This window comes from Punica granatum, chromosome 4 (assembly GCF_007655135.1).
Source record: "Punica granatum isolate Tunisia-2019 chromosome 4, ASM765513v2, whole genome shotgun sequence".
In the NCBI taxonomy this organism is placed as follows: domain Eukaryota; kingdom Viridiplantae; phylum Streptophyta; class Magnoliopsida; order Myrtales; family Lythraceae; genus Punica; species Punica granatum.
Window position 1 is genome coordinate 35,048,464 of NC_045130.1, and position 25,162 is coordinate 35,073,625.

General features: G+C 42.3%; 6 protein-coding genes across 6 annotated transcripts; 4 read left to right on the plus strand and 2 right to left on the minus strand.

Moving 5' to 3' along the window:
* Window positions 1-35: 35 nt before the first annotated feature.
* LOC116203755 (probable sugar phosphate/phosphate translocator At1g06470) lies at window positions 36-6,192 on the minus strand. The gene is made up of 13 exons (XM_031535657.1): window positions 5,906-6,192; window positions 4,734-5,440; window positions 4,463-4,632; window positions 4,244-4,329; window positions 4,060-4,109; window positions 3,190-3,257; window positions 2,932-3,032; window positions 2,610-2,622; window positions 1,957-2,141; window positions 1,755-1,841; window positions 1,378-1,472; window positions 875-1,036; window positions 36-522 (listed from the first exon to the last, which is right to left on the minus strand). Exons 2-12 carry the CDS (start codon window positions 5,264-5,266, stop codon window positions 916-918), a joined length of 1,509 nt encoding a protein of 502 aa, XP_031391517.1. The 5' UTR covers window positions 5,267-5,440; window positions 5,906-6,192; the 3' UTR covers window positions 36-522; window positions 875-915.
* A 1,807-nt stretch (window positions 6,193-7,999) lies between these two features.
* On the plus strand, window positions 8,000-9,797 carry LOC116206359. The gene is made up of 3 exons (XM_031539204.1): window positions 8,000-8,368; window positions 8,469-8,548; window positions 9,039-9,797. Exons 1-3 carry the CDS (start codon window positions 8,204-8,206, stop codon window positions 9,646-9,648), a joined length of 855 nt encoding a protein of 284 aa, XP_031395064.1. The 5' UTR covers window positions 8,000-8,203; the 3' UTR covers window positions 9,649-9,797.
* Window positions 9,798-10,678: 881 nt separating this feature from the next.
* On the plus strand, window positions 10,679-14,072 carry LOC116206356 (ATP-dependent zinc metalloprotease FTSH 2, chloroplastic). The gene is made up of 5 exons (XM_031539200.1): window positions 10,679-10,835; window positions 11,444-12,660; window positions 12,744-13,057; window positions 13,174-13,414; window positions 13,516-14,072. The coding sequence occupies exons 2-5, from the start codon at window positions 11,476-11,478 to the stop codon at window positions 13,855-13,857; spliced, it is 2,082 nt and encodes a 693-aa protein (XP_031395060.1). The 5' UTR covers window positions 10,679-10,835; window positions 11,444-11,475; the 3' UTR covers window positions 13,858-14,072.
* Window positions 14,073-14,225: 153 nt separating this feature from the next.
* Window positions 14,226-16,490, plus strand: LOC116206357 (pentatricopeptide repeat-containing protein At2g41080). Its single transcript, XM_031539202.1, has one exon. It carries the CDS (start codon window positions 14,359-14,361, stop codon window positions 16,354-16,356), a length of 1,998 nt encoding a protein of 665 aa, XP_031395062.1. The 5' UTR covers window positions 14,226-14,358; the 3' UTR covers window positions 16,357-16,490.
* Window positions 16,470-22,743, minus strand: LOC116206355 (probable alpha,alpha-trehalose-phosphate synthase [UDP-forming] 7). Its single transcript, XM_031539199.1, has 4 exons — window positions 22,488-22,743; window positions 19,983-22,012; window positions 19,150-19,423; window positions 16,470-17,048 (listed from the first exon to the last, which is right to left on the minus strand). Exons 2-4 carry the CDS (start codon window positions 21,962-21,964, stop codon window positions 16,734-16,736), a joined length of 2,571 nt encoding a protein of 856 aa, XP_031395059.1. The 5' UTR covers window positions 21,965-22,012; window positions 22,488-22,743; the 3' UTR covers window positions 16,470-16,733.
* A 1,125-nt stretch (window positions 22,744-23,868) lies between these two features.
* Window positions 23,869-25,161, plus strand: LOC116206360 (ras-related protein Rab11D). Its single transcript, XM_031539205.1, has 2 exons — window positions 23,869-24,238; window positions 24,521-25,161. The coding sequence occupies exons 1-2, from the start codon at window positions 24,018-24,020 to the stop codon at window positions 24,957-24,959; spliced, it is 660 nt and encodes a 219-aa protein (XP_031395065.1). The 5' UTR covers window positions 23,869-24,017; the 3' UTR covers window positions 24,960-25,161.
* Window position 25,162: the final 1 nt, after the last annotated feature.

Below are 25,162 nucleotides of genomic sequence, written 5' to 3' on the forward strand. Positions count from 1 at the left end.
GAAAAGGAGAGCACAATTGTAATCATACAATTGACTAAAGCTTAAACCCCGAAAAATTTGGGCACATAAACATCGTATCCATTGGTCTGAGACGCACTTTTACATCTTCATTGTTAGAGTGGCAATACTCGCAGAAGGAGATAACATTACTCAGTACAAATGCCTCTTACGTAATGGTACAATATACAGGCAAAAATAGCATCCCACGGTCGGGATCGGAAGAAGAAAAAGGAAGAGGGAACCCAGGGGGGAAGAGAAAAAAACTAGGATAGCAATGAATCAGGAATTACATAGTACTCAATGTCGTCTAAGCAACAACTGCAAAGCTATTATGGCGATCCTATATCCGAGCCTCATAGAATAATGCAGCCACTGCTCACTGCATATGAACTCCCTGCCCAAAGTTGTCAAAATTTGCAGTCATTGCAATAAATCCACTTCAAGTCTTGCCTGAAAAGTTAAACCGAATCAACCAGAGAAGAAGAAGCTGAGATAGATCCTCAGGAGCTCCACCGAGCAGACCTGAAATCACAGAAACATCCCCGTTAAAGAAAGCATTACCAAGCAATAAAACACATGGTTGGTGGCTTGACGGGTGATTTGAGATGGCAAGGCAGGAGTAGGTCTTGCAACTTTTAGCCGAAGAAATCAAGATGTACCATAGTAATGTATATTTGAACTGAGAAATAAAAATACAAAATCTTGGAACTTTCTCACTCTTTGCATTTGCTGCTAAGATTTGATCTACTAATTCTGTGATTCCAGTTAGTGAGAGGGATCTCGAACTAAGAAATAGATTCTAGAGGCTGTTCAGGGTAAATGGAATTTTACAACTTTCTGGGAAAATTCAGGAAACGAAAGATCTCAAAATTACTTGAAGTTCGTTGAACCAAATTAAGAGAGCAGGTGAAGCGATCAGGTGCCATCTTCTTGCTCCTCCATCTCCTCAAGAATAACATATTTTGCGGCAGCGTTTCTTGCAATTGATCCTTCTCCCTCATCTTCACAACTATGACCTTCATGCAATTTCTGATATCTGCAAAAATGTGATATGGAGTAAGAAATGCATGTACTATGATGAGGAATTGGCTCCAAACCAGGATCTATAAACTATAACAGAACCAGCATGGGCATTCGAAATCTGAGATCATCAAGAAGAAAGAATAAATCATGAACTTGGCATCACTTAGTCCAGAGTCAATATGTCAGAGCCTATCAGTGAAGAGAATAAAGAAAAGGTCCATAAATTAGAAGCAAACAATACAATTAAAAGAAACCCAAATTGAGTAATCTTCCTTATTCAGTAAAGAAAAAGAAAATCATCAATTTGGATAAATTAAATCGATAAGTAATAGAACTGAGTTGACTATCACTTACTTGTACCAGTTGAACAAACTCACACCGATCATAATTGTCAAGAGACCGAGTCCTTTCAACCAGGTAAACTCGTCATGGAAATAAAAGACGGCCACCTGAAAAGAAAAATCCAGCATCAATTCTCCAATCTACAGCCTTGTGCTTCATTCATTATTAGTTATGATATTAACAAACAACATTTTCAGCGGAAGTATTTACAAATAAGACAATGTCAGGATCCTTTACGTCAGTTTCCATACAATACTCTTGGACATTACCATTCTCTTGGTGAGAGATCATATAACGGGGAATTTGGAGAATCAGCCTAAATTGTAACTCAATGATTTGGTTTTCACAAGCTCATTTAACAATAATCAGAAGAGCCCACATAAACATACCAATATAGTGACTGCTTCCTTGACAACACCAGCAATTGTCACTGTAACAGCACTAGTCACCGAGACAAGAATGTATTCTGTTAAAACCTGCAATAAGATGACAGCGCCAACGAAATCATCACAATTGCAATAACTGAGAAGATGCAGAGAAAAGAACACGCCAAGAGAATGGTCGGAAGAAAGTTTTTGACCATATTCTTACCATAAAAAAGGCCAATGTTCCACCAAGAAGCATCAACAAGCAACTTCGCATGACATGCCATTCATTATTGAAGTAGTTGTTCTTTCTGAATTCCTGCCATGGATCCACCAAGAGGGAGAGAACAGCAGTTGCCATAGCCATCATTGGAGTAACATAGCCCATAAATGTAATTGGATCTTTCAACCCTGAAACAGATGAGCGAGGCATCATCAGAATGACTGTTTTTCAAAGCAATCCCAAAGTTCATCATCTAATAATGCAGATTGTATCAAACTGGGGAGGGAATTTTAGATTGCCAAGTCAAACAAAATGTAGTAATTATCACTTTTCCAGCTGAGGATGACTAAGCAGCTAAAAGGTAAAGTTCTCATTTTCTCCCGTACAAAAGCGGGACATAGTTAAAAGTTGGCCTCTTACAGCTTTTCTGCGTAGAAATTCCTTAAACATAAGCTATAGGTGCTGGAAATGATGATTAGAAACCTGTTCATGGCACACACTGTTCGACTCAATCTATAATGACACAGAATTTTAATATTATACCAAAGATTAGGTTGCTGTGCTGTCTTTATTTATTTTACATTAACTGCACTCAGCATATTGTTTAATTGTTGTATCAGATACGAATGTGCAAAAAGAGCAGGGTAAAGAGTTACCATAGTCTTCTTTCTTCAATGTGAAATGTTTCAAGAGGCATCGCCAAAAGTCCAAAATGCAAGCCAACAAAAGTAAGGTAAGAATAATCGGGAAGGATAAAGCAAGAAAAATCAGCAATGAACATCAAGTCCAATAACTTGTAAATGATGAGCACTGAGAGGAATAGATAATGAGCACTATAAGAGGAATGAAATACACCCCAAGGGTTGGTGCAAGTAGACAGGATGCGTGTACACTTCATGGATCATCCGCGAAGTCATGCACCCATAGCCCTTGGTGAGGCCACTTATCAAAAAATAAAATAAAATACAAGTAGCATACCTGAAGGAGTATCTGCGTCATGCACCAGCGAAACCCAGACATAACAGCAGCAAGCATAACAAAGATAAAGCCCCAAAACTCAAATGCAGCCTCCTTTGCAACTGAATACAAGTATGTGAAGTTAGCTCATAGACAGTTTACACACTAATGAAGCATCTTCATAAAGATGCAGAAGGCAGACTCCTCAGTATGAATTGAATTATTATACCGTACATGTATCATCTACATTTTATTATTATTGAAGCTTTCACCACATACCTGTTAATAGAATTCCTACAGAGATAACGGACATGATACCCAAGAGCTTAATGCTGGGGGACTCTAACCTTCAAAGTTGAAGAAAAAAGTTTAAGTCAAAGAACGGGTGAGGGAAACGTAATTGCTTGATAACATCCATTGATGAGAACATGCATAAAGAGAAAAGGATGACCGCAAGATTTTATCTTCCATGCATGTATGAGAAGAAAGTAACACGAGATTCAGCTGTCCGTCAGTGTGAAGCAAAACTGAAGAAGTCAATTGTTGCTCTCAGAAGCAAAGAGAAGGCTTGTATAAAAAATTCACTTGATGTTTTGACAAATGCTAAGTATCTAAGATTCAATAGCGATTAGGTCAACTGGAAAAAGATAGGTTACTTTTGATATGAATCTCAAAAGGACATTCATTCCAACACCAATTCAAAATCAGAGAAGGTCATCGATTGAGGTGGGAAAAGGATAGTTATGACAACTCCTGTCAGGTCTAGAGATTCAGACAGTCTAAAAAGGTCATGCAGGGAAGAGATTGATGGGATCGGCTTATTAGCAGCTGGACACCTTTCTGGAATGGAAATAGTTTAGAATTCTGCTCGTAAAAGGGTAGACTAATGCCTTCCCCTGCCCTTCCCTCCTCTACAAGGGGCTATATACTCTTTCATTACATGTATATGTGACCATTACGGGCTGAAGCCAATGAAAATGATATAGCTTTGGACAAATTTATGGAATTCAAAATTGTCTACAACATTAGGATATTATTACTATATGGATGATCGCATGGACTGATGTAAATGCGGAAAAGAAATCTGTGTGACATATTCTCCTATATTAATGCAATCTCGTAATCAGATGAAACGATGTAGAATTGTACCTGAAAGCAAAAGCAAACAATAATAGAAATATGGGGGCTGCAGATTTACACTGCAAATCAAAAAGAAGAAAGAGAAGTAAGAGGCCAGCGAGATAATCAAAGTATCATAATTTAATTCATAGAGCACATAAAGAAAGGAACTTCAGAAGGGGGGGGGGGGAGGAAACAGAGCGGATTAACCAACCATTGTGGCAAATGTAACGGAGATTGATACAAGGGAAGCATTGCTGAGGTCTACATCCATTGCCGTTGCAAGTGCAGTCGGTACAACTGTGAAAAGCAAATTCCATCTGCCGCATTAGTTGATAGACAGTTAATAAATTAATGAAGAAGTCGCGAAGAAGAACAAATTGGAAGCCTCGTCAATGACGATGATAATATCAACATGATGTAGTGAGTTTACCTTTTGAAAAGTAGTCTCTCCATGACATAGTAACACTACTTTGATGTCTTTTACATCTATACCATATGATGGCCCGTGAGAGAACAGCTTGCATGGTGAAATGGACAGTGTTCATCAAGAGAGGAGCTGGGAATCTTCCCATGTCATCCCCCAATAGGGTTTTATTATACCTACCCAAGAAAAATAAAGAAATAAAAGAAATACTGCGTTAGGACTTCAATGAATTTGGCCATCCTTTTGCAAGATTGACTACAGAAACGAAAGTACTTACAAGGTCAAAAATGTGCTGAAGGTGTACCAAACAAGTATGAAAAACAACGTTTTGAGCACATTAGCGACAGAGAAGCTATCAGAATATTGTGATGACACTTTGTGACTACCGGTAGAGGTGGGGCCATCTGCATCAATATTGAGGAAGCGTCTCTGTGTTGCAGACCCATTTTCGACATCAAAAGATGCATAATGTTCAGATGTATCTCCTTCAACGGGTTTAGAGACATCACCCATGTCATGACTTCCATTCACGTGCATGGTTTCAGGAACACGTTTACTATACAGGTGTTTACTCTCGCCTAGAAGCCCATTTAGCAGCTCATGCTGTCGAAGAATCGGCAATTCAAAATCAGATTCATCTAAACTTAGGACAGAGCTATCTTCTGGTCCTTTCAAGTGAATGCTACAATCCTCACTGCACCAACGTGAGAAAGATGGCTCTCTGCGTAGACCTGCGACTAGAGTTGCACTAAAAGTGTAGCTTTTCCCAGTTTGATCAACCTCTTCTTGACCTGGATCATCTGCTAACATGTCCCTCCTACACTAGGTCAGATCCTTGTAGATATCCTGTCATACAAGAATCTGAATTCATATGATTTCCATCAAATGTTGCAACAATCTTACTATGATTCCCTCCACAAGGTTCTGCTGGTATAGTCTTCAAGGCCTGACTAAACCAATACGAACTAAACAGGACTCCAGATCCTGCTTCAAGGAAAAACTTTACACAGTTAACAAATCTAGCAAGCCCCTCACTGAGCTTCTAATCCCAGATTAAACAAGCAACGTAAAACTCACAACAAGAAGCAGAACATAGACAAGATTATCTTTTTCCATTGCCCCAAGAAAATTCACCAGGTGAATGTAAGATTTAGAGCCCACATTTTTGGTTTCAAATACCCAAACCCAAACATTGTCTATGTCATAATTATTTGTCAGGTTACAATGCGCGCATTGAGAATACAAAAGCTTCTTTGAGCAGACTCTCCAAAACTTCACGAATTGATTTGCGGTCAATTAACATGTGGAATGAAATGTCATCGCCCAACCCCATTTGATTTGACCGACAAATGCCAATCAAGAAACAGCTCAAGACGACACCATACACGAGAAACAACAACATTCGGCAGCATCAAACAATCGAACAAGACGTGGTGATTTTCAGCTCACCGGGGGACAGGCAAGGAACAACTGCTCCTCTCGTCCGGATTACAATGAATCAAATTGAGCTCGATGCAGGGGAGAGAATCCGGACCGACCGCCTCCGGTGTCGGAGAGAAAATTTTCCGAGCTCGGAGCTTAAGGAAAGCTGAAAAAGAGAGAGAGAGAGAGAGAGAGAGAGAGAGATCCGATCTGATTCGGGCGTTTGGCCTTAGGTTATGTGCTTTGGGTGAGTCGGATTCCGCTGTCTGGTTTTGGGTCTGTAATCAATTTGTCTCCGGCGGCAGTTGGGCTTTCCATTTCCATTCTTATTTATTGCGTAATTTTCAAGGAAAAAATAATAATCGGAAACTACTTTTCTCCTCTCTTCTTTTTTTTTTTTTTCCCTTTTTCCTTTTTAAAATTTTCCAACATCGCCCGACTTATTCCTACAGCCCATATGAGCAAAACACGAGGGACATTAATTCCAAGAGATTTGATCTAGTAATTAAGGAGGGGTTTCAGTATTCACCCGATCCCGAGTTTGAAACCCCTTGGAGTCATCGAAGCGTTTTTGGCGTAGTTACCCGCTCCATGCGTCATCGGAGTTCACGGAACCTCGAGAATTAGTCGAACGAAGTCTGAACATCTCGGGTTAGCCAAAAAAAGACACGAGGGACAAGTGATCTTGGCCACACGAGCAGTAGAAATATTCTCCTACATCATTTCATAATATTAAGTATTAGTCAAGAGAATCTCACCACTGGATTATCATCATGCACATTCTTGCCCGCATTATTATCATGTTACTGATGAAAAATTATCAGAATGTTTCCTCTAAATTACAGCTCAAAGAAGACTGCTAAATTCTCTTTGTGTGGATAGAAGACTGCTAGATTCATCATATGAGAAAATATTATCCTTTTTTCTTATTATGAGAAAATATTATCGTAAGTAAACGAAAATTCTCATAATTCTCAAATTTTTTTCTCGAGAGGTTTTATAGAATGTCGATGTTTCATTATGCCCTCCTGACTCGGAGCATTTTATTTATTTATTCATTTTGCTTGACCTTACATATTTTGCAAAAATATTTATTAATATCGCTTCATTTTCAAAATATACAAATGGGATTAAATATATATATATATATAATAATCAAAATATCTGACAAACGTGCGTTGTTTCAAATCAGGAGAGGATTGCAAAATATTTATTAATGGGGGTAATTACGTAAAAAAAAACATAACTTTTACTCAAATTATTCATTCTACTACGACCTTTCGGAATAGAGCAAAAAGACATGACATTTCATTTTTATCTCAAATCTAGCACGCCGTTAAATATTATGTCAATTATAACGGTATCGACTAATTATACATTAATAATACCACGTGTCTTCATATTATTCAATGTTGGCCCCTCTCCTCCTTAGCTTCAACCCAACCCTTCCCTTTTTTTTCCTTTAACTTTCAGCATTACTTTTATTAAATAAAAATAGTGGCGTTCACTCATCGAATAATATAGCGACACATGGCACCGTTGATACCTAGTCAGTCAATACCGTTAGAATTGATGGAATATTTAATGGTGCGCTAGATTTGAGACTAAAACGAAACGATATGCATTTATGTGCTATTTTCGAAAGGTCGTGATAAAATTGCAAAATTTGAGCTATAGTCGTGCTTTTTACATAATCAGCCCTTATTAATATTTCTCAACACGTGCGCATATCAGGACACAGTCTTAAGCTTCACATTGCAAAAAAAAGAGAAAACGGCGAATTCCACGATGCAAAGATCAGGCGAATTCCCATGATCTCGTACGTTGTATGTAATAGGGAGGTTGGACCTAAGCCGAGCTAAAGCCTGCAAGTTCAGAGATTCAGGCCCAAGACCAAACTTCAGCCTAAAAATTTTTCCAGGCCCGCTCGTAAACCGAACTGATCTGTTACTGAATGGATTTTGCGGCGGAAAATGAGATTCCCTGTCGGAATCAGATTCCTGCCTCATGGGGATTGAAAATTCTGTTGATGGAAGCATTGCACTCGCCCAACCGTCAAGCAGCAGCAGACTGGACAAGGAATCTGTCTTTCTTTAAAATCAGACAGAGACGTAAAGCGAAGATCAAAGAGGGAACATCACAAAAGCAAAAGCAAGGCGGAAGCGAAGAAGATCACAGCAAGAAGGGCACAGATTCATTTCCCATTAGAGAGAGATCATCAGAATGCTTATGAAAAGCCTATAAGGAGGTCCCTCGCCGAAGCAAAGCATCGGAGCCCCCCCCCCCCCCCCCCCCCCCCCCCCCCCGGAAGTTCGAAACCGCACCATGAGCGGCGGTGGCTGGCGAGGTGCTAACGACTTTGCTCTGGCACCAGATGAATTGGAGGCTGGCTGGGGATACATCAGCTACCCTCCGACTCCGACTCCGACTGGCCGCTCTCTGGATCCAGGAGTCGCGGTGTTCCCCCGTTCTGTTTCCTCTAATAGGAATGTAAGTATATAAACGTTCCTTGTCGGGTCGAATTTGTCTGATCGGACATTATCATTTGTTTGGGATGTTGAGAAATAACTGTTCTGTTGTTCTCGACCAGGGTACCGGCAGAGGAGTTTTACCGGAGCCAGGTTGGCCGACGGATGTGCGAGTGGTGGCAGGGCCCTTGAGTTTAGCTGGGTAAGCTCAGATTTCATCTTAACCTCTCATTGAAGGCGTAGGGCGGAAGACCAAAGGCACAAGGTTCCTTGCTTGCAGGGCAACCCATGTGGGGGTCGCATCGGTCTTAAGTTCACCGTCGATATCAAATCTCAGCAACCGAAAGGCTGTATTGTGGTGCCGGATCCCGAAGTCATGGATAATAGTCTTTTACTGTCGGATAATTTCTCCTGTCATCGATTGTTCTTCACGGAAATTTGCATGAATTGTTGATGAAACTCTGCACAAGCCCGGCAAGGTGCTTTGGAAATGATTTAGACTTGAGAGACTCATCTAATCCAGAACAGAAGCCGAATCTTTGAAGAAGAAACCGTGCATAATTGTTTCATCGCTCGATGTTCGTCAAGTTGATTCGAGATTAAACTAAAATGATATGTTAGAGTGCTTGTCCAAGCATGCTTCTAAGACTGTAATATGTTGAACCCCTGCTCTTGTAATCTTGTGTGTGCAGCCCGCAAGCAACCCAGTCTCAAGTTCCAGCGCCCCGATCCACAGTTCCGGAAAATGTGAACCCCTGGAGGGCCCGAGTGGCCATGCCAGAGCCTCCGTCTCCCCAGATATTCACAGGCCAGTGGGGAATGCCAGAGCAGGCCCGATCCGAGGAAGACTCAAGACTAACACGCGACGAGCAGAAAGCGGTCCTAAAGAAGTTGAAGAAGGAAATCTACAACCCTAGTCCGAAGAGATTCTCAAGGAGGGTGAGCCTGTACTACAGAGAGCAGGCCAGAAACGGGGCCTCAGCGGCCATGAGGAATGGACCCGACGACGATGATGACAAGAGATGTGCAATCTGCTTGGAGGATTTCGAGCCCCGGGAGGAGGTCAGGGTTACCCCTTGTGACCACATGTTCCACGAGGAGTGCATCTCCCCGTGGGTTAAGAGTCACGGGCAGTGCCCCGTTTGCCGGTCAGTGTTCTGTGACAGACTGAGGCAGAACCAGTCCTCGTACAACAATAACAACGCTCGGACTTTCATGGGTAATGAACTGCTCGCTCAAGAGATTGCTTCGATGATACAGGTGGTGGAGGAGGCTATCCGAGGGGGCAGGATAGGCCATTGATACCATAAGCGTTAAGGCTTATATATGCATGTAATTAGATTCATGTCTGATGCATAACACTTGTGTTGCAATGTCTACATACTATTGAGAATCAGAGATTCGGACAAATTACTATGCAGCGTGGAATAAAAACCGACTCTTCTTCAAGCCGTGATCCGTTTGCAAATTATACTCTGATGATACGCCCGATCGAAAAGCACTGCAGTTTTGCAGTCCCGGTTGAATCCAAACTCGGGCTGCCCTGCTGCAGTAACAAACACAAGTCCAAGTACATATGCCAGACGTTCACAGCAAGCGCACCCTCGATCTACTCAGAGGTCATGTCAATATTACCGGTGTTCGGAAAATGGTTTCTTTCAGATTAAGGCTTGGATCGATGGGCGGGGTCTCTATCCGAACTTATGTGTGGTGTGTGGATGGGGAGGGTGTAGCAGTGTCTTCCAAGTAAAGGAAATGCATCCGATGAGTGGTGGTGGGGAGGCCGCCCGTTAGTCAAAATTAACGGTCAAAGTCCGAAGAGGAAAAATCTCATTCCGATTCCTATCACTTGTTTGGTTTCAAAGTGTGATATTAAAATTACACTTTAACTTAATTTTATCAGTAATAAAACAAAATAACTTATACAAAGTCAAAGGATGGACTTCATTTATATCACTATTTTTTTCACAACAAAACAAAATAACTCATACAAAGTCAAATAGTGAACTTCATATATAATAATTTATATCATTCTTTTTCAAAATCTATTTTTAAAATTCTATTTTGAAATCAAACGCAGTACTAATTCCTCACCCAATCAAGAGACCAGTACGAATCAATCAAAATACTTGTCAGTGAGAACCTGTGAATTCATTATGGAGTCAATTTTTTATTTTTAGGCATTTTTATTAAGTGTTATATGTCTAAATGGATGGGTAATACTAACGTAATATTTGCTTGGAACGGAATTGGCGAAGAAACGGAAAAAATCTTAAAACAAGTCGACAAAAAAGCCAACGGCCACTAAGAAGCCGCCACGTATGCCGTAAAATGAAACCACATCCTCTCCCTCTATAAACACCCCCCCTTGCTCCCTTCCGAACTGATACTTCGTCTCCCCCCATCTGCTCACTGCGCCTCAGTTGCCCGGAAGCTCTGTTCTCTTCTTCCTTCAATTCCCAGCTCAAAGCTTCAATCTTCAGCTCAGGGTAAGTGTTATCTTTCGTCTTCTTACTGTAACTGATTGTGTAAAGCTTCAATCTTGAATTGCGGTTTCAGTTCATTTCATTCCCCCGCCTGTGTTTTCGGTTTCGAGAGACTGAGATTTGGATAGTGGTTGTCTTGAAAGCTGAATGGGGCATATAGGATTGATTCATGGTGGGGGAACACTTTGTCTTCGTTACTGTTTTGTTCCTTGTCTTTCAACTGGTGCGGTTCAATTGGGAGATTTTGATTTGTCCAATTGACCTTAAGTAACAGAAGTTTGGCCCTTTTGGTTCTTTTCGATTTTTTGTGGATTCCCAGATCCTCAAATGTCGTCCACACTGTACTCAGTGCGATTTTGCTAAAGATAAACCTTTATAGCGCGTCTATCCCGTAAAGCTAGTAGCTTTCAGAACAAATTTTGCGTGGGAACGTTAATAGAATATATCCGGCGTCAATATTTTGATTTGTGTATGAAGGATACCTGCATCAGCTCATAGATACGGCATACCTAGTTTGGTTTTCTGTTTACAGCAGCTATAGATGCATATTGCGGTTTCTGACATTGCGTGTTATACTAAATTACTGATTTTAGCTCTTTATATTTGAGCAGCACCTCTGAAGTTGTTTTACAGAGGATAAGGCATGGCGTCATCAATGACATGCCTTGTTGGTAACGGTCTTACCACCAAGAGCACAAAGTCAGATTTGACCAGGGGGTTCTATGGCAGAAACGTTCTGCCTTCATCTCGCCTTCCAACTCGAGTTAGGGCAGGGAAAACAGTTTCCATAAAGGGATCCTTAGAGCAGAAGAGGCATGAAGGCAGGAGAAATTTCCTAAAGTTGCTGGGGAACATAGGGGTAGCAGCACCTGCTTTGTTAAACAGTGGCAAAGCTGCTGCCGATGAGCAGGGGGTTTCTTCCTCTAGAATGTCGTACTCCAGGTTTCTGGAGTATCTAGACAAGGATAGGGTGAAGAAGGTGGATTTGTTCGAAAATGGGACTATAGCTATTGTTGAAGCGGTATCTCCTGAGTTAGGTAACAGGATTCAAAGGGTCCGTGTTCAGCTCCCTGGGCTTAGCCAGGAGCTCCTTCAAAAGTTCAGGGAGAAGAACATTGACTTTGCAGCCCACAATGCTCAGGAGGACTCAGGTTCTCTGTTATTCAACTTGATCGGGAACCTCGCCTTCCCCTTGATATTGATTGGGGGTCTGTTCCTTCTGTCAAGGCGCTCATCAGGAGGAATGGGAGGTCCGGGCGGGCCTGGGTTTCCTCTTGCCTTTGGACAATCCAAAGCCAAGTTCCAGATGGAACCAAACACAGGTGTAACATTCGATGATGTTGCTGGAGTCGATGAGGCAAAGCAAGATTTCATGGAAGTGGTTGAGTTCCTGAAGAAGCCCGAAAGGTTTACTGCAGTTGGTGCCCGAATTCCTAAAGGTGTACTTCTAGTTGGTCCTCCTGGAACTGGAAAAACTCTTCTCGCCAAGGCAATTGCTGGTGAAGCTGGTGTTCCATTTTTCTCCATCTCCGGTTCTGAGTTCGTTGAGATGTTTGTTGGTGTTGGTGCGTCTAGAGTTCGTGATCTGTTCAAGAAAGCCAAAGAGAATGCCCCTTGCATTGTGTTTGTTGATGAAATTGATGCTGTTGGGCGGCAAAGGGGAACTGGAATTGGCGGAGGAAATGATGAAAGGGAGCAGACTCTTAATCAGCTCTTGACAGAGATGGATGGATTCGAGGGAAACACTGGTATCATCGTTATTGCTGCAACTAACCGTGCCGATATCCTCGACTCTGCCTTATTACGGCCTGGCCGATTTGACAGACAGGTACATAATTAAATTAGACCTTACATACTATTCTTCAACCTTTGTCCGTTGTGTTATATTCCTTAGTTAAATTTACTGTGCAGGTAACAGTTGATGTTCCCGATATTCGGGGAAGAACTGAAATTCTGAAGGTGCACGCTAGCAACAAGAAGTTCGATGGCGATGTTTCTCTTGATGTTATTGCAATGAGAACTCCTGGGTTCAGTGGAGCAGATCTTGCAAACCTGTTGAATGAGGCTGCTATACTGGCCGGTCGTCGTGGAAAGACTGCCATCTCTTCAAAAGAGATTGATGATTCTATTGATAGGATTGTTGCTGGAATGGAAGGAACTGTGATGACGGATGGGAAGAGCAAGAGTTTGGTGGCATACCATGAAGTCGGTCATGCCGTTTGCGGGTCAGTAAGACATCTGTACTTTCTCATTTTGATATTTCTTATTTTAGTATGTGCCTGCCCATTTCACGTCTCAATTGACTGCTTGAGCTGAGCTGATGGCAATCTTCTATTAATAGGACTTTGACCCCTGGGCATGATCCTGTTCAGAAGGTTACGCTGGTTCCTCGTGGTCAGGCACGAGGTCTCACCTGGTTCATTCCAGCTGATGACCCCACCCTTATCTCGAAACAACAACTCTTTGCGAGAATTGTGGGTGGTCTCGGTGGCAGAGCTGCTGAGGCAGTGATCTTCGGGGAGCCCGAGGTTACCACTGGTGCAGCTGGTGATTTGCAGCAGATCACTGGTTTGGCGAAACAGGTGAACTGAATGTTTTGGTTATCTACTTGAAAAATTACATCGAGGAATTCTTATATGACGGTAAACTCATGTCGGGGTATTATGTTTCACTTTATCTGCAGATGGTGACTACATTCGGAATGTCCGAGATCGGCCCATGGTCCCTGATGGACTCGGGGGCGCAGAGCGCCGATGTCATCATGAGGATGATGGCGAGAAATTCCATGTCGGAGAAACTTGCTGTGGATATTGATGCCGCTGTCAAGAGAATCTCAGACAGTGCCTATGAAATTGCACTGAGCCAAATCAGGAGCAACCGGGAGGCCATGGACAAAATTGTGGAAGTCCTCCTCGAGAAGGAAACAATGACAGGAGATGAGTTCCGAGCTATCCTGTCGGAGTTTGTGGAAATCCCGGCTGAGAACCGGGTTTCTCCATCAGTCCCAACACCAGTCTCGGTCTAAGGCAGCCTGTTCGATGACACCTTAGGGCCCTCACATCCTATTATTTGTTCAAATGTATAGTGTATGATATCATTAACTGGTCTTATATAGGCAGAGCACATACTGCTCTCTTGTTTCTGCAGTTTTTGAGCTGTGACGATCTTGTACACTCATCCGAGACAAACGATTGTTCGATATTGAATACCGAAGCACGAAGCTTGCGACTGATTGGGGCATTTGCTTTAATTGAAGTGGCTGGCGGGGAATTCACAAGATGCAAACCAAATCATCCTCATAGAATACTCAGTTGTGATATTTCCTCAGATCCCAAGAGGGAATCAGATTTCGTGTCGAGAACATGGATTCTGGCACCTAATAGTTGTTCGGAATTGCATTCGCTTCCATCTCTCCGTCCCAAATGAACTAAAATGGTTGTTCGGAGTCGCCGGGACTCGAACTTCTGCCATTGCCTATATTTTTATAGACAAAGAAATATGTCACGTCGGCGTTGATGCGTCCTCGATGTTGGTCTCGTCTCGTCTCCTGAGCATCGGAACCATCAAAACCTCACGCTTTGTCTCGTCGGCTACGTCTCCTTCCTTAAACCCTCCGAAGCCCAACGCTGAGTTCACCGATCTCTGCTCTTCAGGGCACCTGAAAGAAGCCTTCGAGAGGTTCAAATCCAAAATATGGTCCAACCCGAATCTCTTCTCCCACCTCCTGCAAGCATGTATTCCCAAGAACTCACTTCCCTTGGCCAAGCAGCTCCATTGCCTGATAATCACCGCAGGGTGCTCCTCGGACAAGTTCGTGTCCAATCACCTGATGAACCTGTACTCCGAGTATGGAGAGTTGGAACAGGCCGAGGCTTTGTTCGACTGCATGCCGAGGAGAAATGTGATGTCTTGCAACATACTGTTGAAGGGGTACGTGAAGATGGGGGATTTGGAAGGTGCCCGGAAATTGTTTGACGGAATGCCCGACAGGAATGTCCCCTCTTGGAACGCGATGATCACGGGGTTTATGCAGTTCAGGCGCAATGAGGAGGCATTGGATTTGTTTTCCCAGATGCATAAAGAAGGTTTCTTGCCTGATGACTTCACTGTGAGTAGCGTCCTTGGGGGCTGTGCTGGGCTGAGGGCCATATATGCTGGGCAGCAAGCTCACTCATACGTGATAAAATGTGGGCTCGAGCTGAATATGGTGGTGGCTAGCTCGTTGGCTCACATGTACATGAAATGTGGGAGTTTAGGGCAAGGAGAGGTTGTTATAAGATCAATGCCGGTCCGACACGTGGTGGCTTGGAACACCCTTATCGCAGGAAAGGCCCAGAATGGGTCCCCAGAGGGGGTCTTGGACCAGTACAACATGATGAAGATCGCGGGACAGAGACCTGATAAGATTACCTTTGTGAGTGTGTTGAGTGCCTGCTCGGATTTAGCCACATTGGGACAGGGGCAACAGGTTCACGCTGAGGCAATTAAAGCAGGGGCTAGTTCTGTAGTTGGAGTGGGGAGTTCTTTGATTAGCATGTATTCAAGGTGCGGTTGCCTGGAAGAATCGGTGAAGGCCTTCTCAGAATGCAAAAAAAAAGATGTCGTTCTCTGGAGCTCGATTATTGCTGCACATGGTTTCCATGGGAAAGGGGACAGAGTGATCGAGTTGTTTGAGCTAATGCAGGAGGAAGAAGTAGAGGTTAATGAAATTACCTTCTTGAGCTTGCTTTATGCTTGTAGCCACTGCGGCTTGAAGGATAAGGGAGTCGAGTTCTTTGATATGATGGTAAAGGAGTACGGTCTGAAACCAAGGATAGAGCACTACACCTGTATGGTGGATTTGCTCGGAAGATCGGGGAGTTTACATGAAGCCAAGGCAACAATTAGGACAATGCCCTTGAAACCTGATGCTGTCATATGGAAGACTCTTCTGTTTGCTTCCACAATCCACAAGAATGCCGACATGGCGAAGAGAGCTGCTGAGGAAGTTCTCAAGCTTGATCCTCGGGATTCGGCCTCTTATGTGCTTCTCTCAAACATACACGCTTCTGCTAAGAGGTGGAACAATGTTTCTGAAGTCAGGAAGTCCATGAGAGATCAGAATGTGAAGAAGGAACCTGGGATAAGCTGGGTCGAGATCAAGAACCGAGTTTACCAGTTCATTATGTTTGATAAAGCCCATCCACATTATGCGGATATCAATATATATCTTAACGAGCTTATCGCAGAAATGAAACTGAGGGGTTACATACCTGATATGGGATCAGTCTTGCACGATATGGATAATGAGGAGAAGGAGCACAACTTAGCTCACCACAGTGAGAAGTTGGCCATTGCCTTTGCTTTGATGAACACTCCCGCTGGTTCGCCATTAAGGGTTATGAAGAACTTGCGGGTCTGTGGAGATTGCCATGTTGCTATCAAGTATATATCAGAGATCAAAGGCCGGGAAATTATTGTTCGGGATTCGAGTAGGTTTCATCATTTCAAGAATGGGAGCTGTTCATGTGGGGATTACTGGTAAAGCAAGCTCCCGGATGTACGATTTTATTTATTTATCTCATTCGCTGATCTCATTCTGCATTTGTTGACAACTGATGTAAATGTTCGGCATCATGATGGACTTAAGTAAACATGAGAAAACAACCTTCTCTTTGATTCTTTACTGTTAAAAGAATTATCAGTTAAAAACTATAACAAGTGTGAAGCAAAGAAAAGGAGGGGAAAATTGAAAAGGTAAAATGTGAGAGGACGAGTCTTGGGGGCATGTAAAATGACCACATCACGGATTCTACCTTAGCATTCGCTAGAGGGACGATGATCGTGCTCGAGCTAGTCCCGAAACATAAAGAGGCTAGAATGAACTATCCAATCAAAAGAAAGAAACCCGCAAATCTCAACTCAACTCGAGCTCTCATCCTTTTCCTCTTCTGAAGAGAGTGCAGGATCAGATGCCTCAGCCAGGCTTTCAAGCATGTTAATCACCTCGCTCGGGTCGTCCAAGTAATAAGTAGCTTTGCTTGGTTTCTGTCCCACTGTGCAAGCAAACACGGCGGTCTTGGAAGAAAGAATATTCCTTGAGAATGCATTCGCTATTATTTCAAACATATCTTCATCAGATCTATCATCGCCAATGCACAACACGAATTCGGTTTGCTTCCCGCTTTCAGTCATCGATGTGAAGATCTTCTCGGCAACAAAGCCCTTGGTAGCTCCCTGTGGGAGAAAAGGGAAAGGTAGCTATCAGATTACTAAAATTTTGTGCCTCCACGGACATGGAAAAGATTTTCTTGCACGGCTAGATGTAACATGACATTTTTACATCCTACATGCTATCACAATCGACTGCTGTATGTCCCACATTAACTATGATGAGGGATGCTCAATGATCATTTCTTATGATTCATTCGACGCAAAAGAATCTTTGGCACTTATTCTAAGGCGAGAATCTCCCAATAGATGGACATAAGCCCGAAAAGCAAACTAGAATGCATGAAGTTGAAAGCTAATCCTGATACGATAATGTCCTGGAGCCTAAGACAATATGCCTAGCTCATGTTAAAACCGAATAAGACAGTACCTGAAGGTTCACAAGCGGCTGAATATTTATTCCATAAGGGCTTATTCGATCCAATCGTACCACGTAATCCTTTAAAGGGTGTTTTGAGTGAGTTATTGAAGCTTCACGCTTTTTTTCCTTTGAATTCAAATTCCATTAAGTAGTAAGTAGCGCCTTAAGTTCAATTATTTTGTTTGGAGTGAACAAATAGTTAGTTTATCGGAATCAAAGTCAAAATCCGAAGAATGTATTTTTTCTTTGGTGACATAAGATTTAATTGTAAATTGTATAAAATAAAGAATCATGTGGACAATTCTTTTTTTTATACCGATATTACTGATTAGTAATCAGGAAACCTCTATCAACAAGATAAAAAAAAAGAAAATTCTGCCTTATGCGAAATTCAAATTAGGCAAATAAACCGAATTTTCTTTTTCCTTTTTGCTGTGTATGTATATATAATTCAAATATAGAAAATATAGCTATAGAGTATCCTTTCTCTCGAGAAATCTCTAGTTTGGTTAAGAATTCCTCTTGTTGGATCGAATTCTAATGAATCTTTCGAGAATTTCTAATGAAATAAAAATGAAATAAAAATTGGAATTCAAATGATAAGACAAGAATGGATTTTATCATACATATATTTTTCTATTTCATGTAGAAAGATGAATAAGTCTTATTTATTTAATTATACAATCTTTAATTAGACATTCCTTGCATTTCTTTATTATATATATACTCACTTAGATATACTTAGTATAATTATATACGAATTATAATTATTATAAGATATCTTTATAACAGGTACAAATATTACACCGAGGTACCCATTCTATGACAAACTTACCCTCTATTTTTGTGCCTTTAGTAGGCCTAGTATTTCCGGCAATTGCAATGGCTTCTTTATTTCTTCATGTTCAAAAAAACAAGATTGTTTAGATCCGATGGGTCCCAATCTCATCTATTTTTTTTAAGACTTAAATATAGATAACACAGATATCTATTTAATAAAATATGGTGTAACATACGGCTTCTTCCAAACATAAATGAGGGCGCTATTATGTATGCGTAATAATATGATATGGGTAAATGAGTTATGGCTATATTCAAATAGATCGGAATCGAGGCGGATATCTGAAATGTCAAGTCAATGTATCTATATGGATGTAGATATCTATGGGAGATCATATAAAGTGAATGTTATTATTTTAGTCCTAACCGATTTGATCAATTACTCCTAAAGAGTTACATCAGAATGGCGCTAGTTGATGAGAGTTACTTCGGAAATAAATAAAAAAAGGAAAGTAAAATCCATTTGGACTATTTTCTCAATTCCAATAAAATGCAACTGGATCTAGTATGAGTTGGCGATCAGAACATATATGGATAGAACTTATAGTGGGGTCTCGAAAAATAAGTAATTTCTGCTGGGCCTTTATCCTTTTTTTAGGTTCATTAGGATTCGTATTGGTTGGAACTTCCAGTTATCTGGGTCAGAATTTGATATCTTTAGTTGCGTCTCAGGAAATCCATTTTTTCCCACAGGGAATCGTGATGTCTTTCTACGGGATCGCGGGTCTCTTTATTAGTTCCTATTTGTTACGAATTAACTAATTTAGAAAGATGCTTTGTCACGAGATTCCATGAGCGACAGGAGTTGGGTCGTCTTTCTGTCTGTGCTACCTAAGAGCTTAAAACTAACACTGATTAACTTCACCAAGCAACATAATAGTTACTAATGTAAAATAGAGCTTGTACCTGTGGCTTGACTTCAACTATGAACTGACCACTCTTAACGGAGACAGGTTCATTTGCTAATACACTCTCGAGATGGTCCAACATCTCCTTTGCTTGAGCAGATCCAAAACCGAGATCAGCGTCCCGGTATTGCCATACGAGAGCACTTTCCTTTACTTCAATTGAAGAACCATCAGTAGCCTCAGTATACAGCTTCATCACCGGCTCAGCAATCTGCATCCACCCAAAGTCGGAATTTTGACCATGCACTTCCCAATCTTCCTTTTGTGACCATCTGTCAAGTGGGAAGTCAAGCCAAAATGAAAGGAAAAACACAATTAATACAGGATTAATTGAAAAGGATTAAATAAGCACTTCTGAGCTAGGTCATCTGTTCAGCAAATCAACAAGCAAGAGGATCCGCTTATCATAATTAAACAAGGCAGCATTATTCCTATGTCTTCACATTATCTTTTGTTATGTCTTACGATAAATATCTCCAACCAGATTTCCATTTGGGCAAAGAGATGCAACGAAGTTGGCTTACAGGTCGATAATCAATGGGGTGGCTAGTATATCTACTTCAACAATACTATATGAACTTTGTTATTATCAGAAAATTTCCTACAACAGCAATTGAGGTGAAGTTCCTCACCTAACCCAATAATCATATCTATTGCTCAGCCACACCAAGCAATAAATTTACTTTTTAGCCTAAACTGACAAGAAACATTCATATTTGGAAAAAAAATTTAACGCCAAGATTAACTAAACAGTCAACAGGTTAGACCTAACTAATGAGAGGTCAAGTATCCATTGGAAAAGCAGTCAAATAGATAACTGGGAAGTCTCACCTCATAAAGTAGCCATGTTCTGCGGCAATCCCGAGTTTTTTACATGGAGAGAACCACGAACTCAAGCTGTCCTTTGTCCTTCCACTGACAATAAAGACACTGTTTCTGGGGTCTGCACAGAGGGTGTTCAGAATTGAGACAACTTCCTGACTTGGTGACTTAAGAATCGAGTTCTGGGGCATCACAGTGCCATCATAATCCAACAGTATGGCTCTTGTCTTAGCCCTACTATAAGCCGATACAATCGCAGCTATCGAAAGTTTTCTGAAATTAGGATCAAGTGCCACAACTCTGAACCCGAAGCTAAACCCAATTCCCCAGCATCTCTTCCTAAAATGGTCAGCGCATATCCTACCCATATCTTGCAAGAAACTGCGGGCCCAGTAGGCTACATCATGCCTCATGACATACCGGTAGTGTTTCTCATGTCTCAGCTGCTTTTCCGAGTCTGCCATTGCAATGGCCTCATTCATGGCCTCCCCCGTGGTTTCCACATTCCATGGATTGACCCGAATTGCCCCACTAAGTGAAGGAGAACACCCAATAAATTCTGATATCACTAGCATACTCTTTTTTGGCCCACTGTTACTCAAATGAGCCTCAGAGTCGGATAATCCTTGTCTACATGCGATATACTCGTAAGGGGTAAGGTTCATGCCATCTCTCACAGCTGTAACAACCACACACTCAGCAATACTGTAGTAAGCAACCTTTTCACTCACTGAAATCGGGCTATCTATGAAGATTATGGGCTCATACCCAGGGCGGCCAAATTCCTTATTGATCCTTTTACAGCTTTCTAGAATCTCTGTCTTTGTATCATCTATATTTGCCCCACTTCCTCTGGCAGGGTTTACAATCTGAACCAACACTGCCTTTCCCTTCCACTTTGGATGTTGCTTGAGCATCTGCTCCATGGCCAAGACTTTCAAGTCAATCCCTTTAAAGATATCCAAGTCGTCAACACCAAGCAAAACTGTCTTTCCCTCAAACTGGTGTCTCAGCTCCGCGATCTTTCTCTCCTCATCAGCCTGCTTCATAACCGAGGCAATACGACCCATATGAACACCAACAGGCATAATCTTGATACCAATAGTCCTTCCATAGTATTCCAACCCAATGTAACCTCTCTTTGACTGGTATTCCAAACCTAACATCCTACTGCAACAGGAAAGGAAATGCCGAGCATAGTCAAAGGTGTGGAAACCGATAAGGTCAGAGTTTAGCAATGCCTTCAGGATTTCTTCTCTAACAGGAAGAGTCCTGTAGATCTCAGACGAGGGAAATGGGCTGTGCAGGAAAAACCCCATTCTTACTCGATTAAATCTCCTCCTCAGGAAGGTTGGAAGCACCATCAAATGATAGTCATGAATCCATATATAGTCTTCATCAGGGTTTATCACCTCAACAACTTTTTGGAAGAACAACTTATTTGCAGACACATATGCTTCCCACAAGGACCGATCGAACCGGCCTCCTCGGTCCGCCGAAAATGGCAACATGTAATGAAAAAGCGGCCACAAGTGCTTCTTGCAGAATCCATCGTAGAACTTGTCTAAGATATCAGGCGGGAGAAATGTTGGGACACATTTGAATTTTTCTAGCAATTGCTGTGACACATCATCCTGTTCACTCGGATCGACACATACTTTCAGTGAACCAACATAGAAAACCTCCATATCTTCTGGAAGTCCATCCTTAAGCTGTAGAAGCAACGAGTCCTCATTCCAGCTGAAACTCCACCCTTTATTGTCCGGACTTCGATTTGCTTTCAAAGGGAGCTGGTTCGCCACAATTATCATCCGATCAGAAGAAACTGAAGAGGGGTTATCAGATGCCACACTTTGGGCCTGGTCATCATCAAACTCGGCAATATTTCCTGGGACAGTCATTACCCTGGGAAGCCGCTTCCTCTCTCTTCCCATGGCAGGAAAATTCCCCGAAGCTAAATCTAAAAGATTGGTATACGACTTTGACATCATCTTTACGGGACTTGAAATAGATATCTTCACTCAGAAACTCTGCAATGCCTGCATGCATAAACCAGCCATTTCACAGGTTAACTATAAAGAAAGCAAATACGAATCAAACCAAAATTCCCCGGGGACGCAAGACTCGAACATTCATATGCAGAGCACTAAAAAAGAATCAAGGAAGCTTCTCAATTGAGGCAACCACACAATTTTCAACCCAATGTCAAAAAAGTTGCAAAATTCAATATGAAGAAAGCCCAAGATTTATCAGCAGCCGAGGTCCAATCCGCTGCCACTGGATCAAGAACCCACAGAGCATCGGAAAACACCAAATTGAACCTCAAAAAACACAACCCCAGATCATCATTGACAGATCCACGGCACTGCAACAGCTCGCAATGAAGATCAATCACCCCCCTTTACGACTCAAGACCGATCCCAAAATCGCCAGAGAACTCCCAAACTTCAACAACCGATCCATCGCAAGGGGAAATGCACGGCGGTAATTGGGCAATGGGCAATTGGGACTGACCTCAAAAGCGGATCCTTTCGGACGCCGCGAGCATTCCCGACAGCCGAAATCAAGAGTAACAATCAAGATTGCATAGCTACGACCGAAGAAGAAGCATGAACAATCTAGGGTTTGCTGTATATTATCTCTGTGCGTATGTATATGTGCGTGTCTGCTGTGTGTATGGAAAAGAAGAAGAAGAAGAAGAAGAAGAAGGGCCTAGACGGGATCTCCTCTGAGTAATTTCGTTTCCGTTGCGCAAAAAATCACCGAAATGAGTATTCCCATAAATTAATTGAAATAAATAATTAACTCATTGTGGTCAGAATAATGAATAATTAATTAATTAATACTTCAAGAAACGTGGCGCCCTCGTCTTAACCTCACGCGTGTATGCAGCCGACTAACTGACCGGCCAATGAGGGAATGACAGCTCGGATGATGGGGGGGGGTCCATCTCGTCCTGGGTAAAATCGTCTTTTTGATTTCCCGGCCAATGGGATGTGGCGAGTGACTGGTTAAGAGAGAGAGAGTGGATAAGGTTGTCATGGAGAGAGGGGGCTGACTTCGCACGAGCGGCCAGCTAACCCCACCCGCGGAAGGGACACCCGCGGGTTCACGCGCCACCAGGACGGACCGAATACGAATGGAATGTCGAGAGCGCGTGGCCTTCCTCAGAGTTTGGGAATCGTACGGATGCACCAAGCATGTTGCGCATACTGGGTGACGTGGATGAAGAACGGGGTGCCACGTGGACGTCCGACACGTCAGCATCGGATGGCGTGAGGGCCTTTTTGTGCCGGGAAGTTTTGACGGGAGAGAGAGACAGAGAACCAATTTTCTTATGCGCTCTATAGAAAATTATTATTATTATTACATAATAAATCTAATATTATGTTTTATAACTTGTATGTACGGGTTATGTAAACATTCTGCGTACAATGGGCAAATGCTTCCACACAAGTCGTGAGGATGATCTAATAGAAAATATTCTCCTCAATGATTCTGTCAAATTGAACTTGATCTTCACTGTAGTTTAAGCACGAAAGCAAACCATGTTTAATAATTCTACAAATTTACATTTTACATCAATTTCGAATCGATAATGTAGCTAGAAACAGATCGTGTATTGAATCTCTTTCTCGGAAATTATACGAAAAAAGGAAGCTTTGTGCGCTAAGCTAATCTCCACCGTCGAATATTCATTTTGAGTATTTGTAAAGCTTGCGGCCAGCGTCCTCCTCCAAAGTGCTGCAGATTTAATTAATTAATGCTTTCGGCTGTGTTCCCACCGAAAAAATAAATAAAATTGCTTTCGGTTGGGTGCCATCTTAGATTGATTCCATTTGAGAGCCAAACCCAAACTCCGACCAGATTTCGAAGATATTTATGTTTCCTCAAAAGGAAAAAAAAAAAAAAAAAAAAAAAAAGAAGAAAACAAAGCATTCCCCACTTCCTCTGCAACTTCAAATCCCACATCTTGTTGGGCTCTTCCTCCTTCCATTAGCACGCCAGCCAAGAACCCAAAAAACCCATCTCTCTGCGACAGCGATGGCGGGTTACAGAGCAGAAGACGAGTATGATTACCTGTTCAAGCTGGTGCTGATCGGGGACTCCGGGGTCGGGAAATCGAACCTGCTGTCGAGGTTCACTAAGAACGAGTTCAACCTCGAGTCCAAGTCCACCATCGGCGTCGAGTTCGCCACGAAAAGCCTCAGTATTGACGGCCGAGTCATCAAGGCTCAGATTTGGGACACCGCCGGCCAAGAAAGGTGAGAAATTCTTTCTGCCCAGTTTCCCAACATGGGCTTTCCTTTGAAGGGTTTGTTAGCATGTTGAAATATCGCCGGAGACACCGCCAAAAAAAGCCTGATAAATTAGTCGAACTGGACTTTCCGATTCCGATAATGTTTGCTCCTGCTCGCTGATGCTATGAGCTGCAACAAATCGTAATTCGAGTGGAGTTTCCTTTGTGACTTTGTCGATGAACTCAGTGTTCTGAATTAGACTGGCATATCCCTATAGCTTATGTCTTCTTTCTGCTCTTTCTGCAGGTACCGTGCCATCACGAGCGCGTACTACCGGGGAGCAGTGGGAGCTCTCCTAGTGTACGATGTGACGAGGAGAGCAACCTTCGAGAACGCTGCGAGGTGGCTTAAGGAGTTGAGAGATCATACCGACCCGAACATCGTTGTCATGCTCATAGGCAATAAGTCGGACCTTCGCCATCTTGTTGCAGTCCCTACCGAGGACGGGAAATCGTTTGCTGAGAACGAGTCCCTCTATTTCATGGAGACTTCTGCGCTGGAAGCAACCAACGTGGAGGAAGCCTTTGCAGAGATCCTCACTCAGATATATCAGGTTGTCAGCAGGAGGGCAGTGGAGGCAGGCGAGGATGGTGCTAGTGCCTCTTCTGTGCTGACAAAGGGGCAGACGATCAATGTCAAGGAGGACGGATCGGTTCTCAAGAGGATGGGCTGCTGCTCGAGTTAAGAGTCGAATATGCAGGCAATAAGCAGAGGATCCTGTGTTTCTCAAGCCCTTCATCAGTGTAGCATAGCAATATATCAACTTGTACATGTCTTACGGAAAATCCCATCTTCTATGTAGACTTCAGAAATCCCGAACTTGAGAACGTCGATTTTTCGACATTTGATACAGAAGCTATAAAGAAAATCGGAATGAGTAGGAAGAAT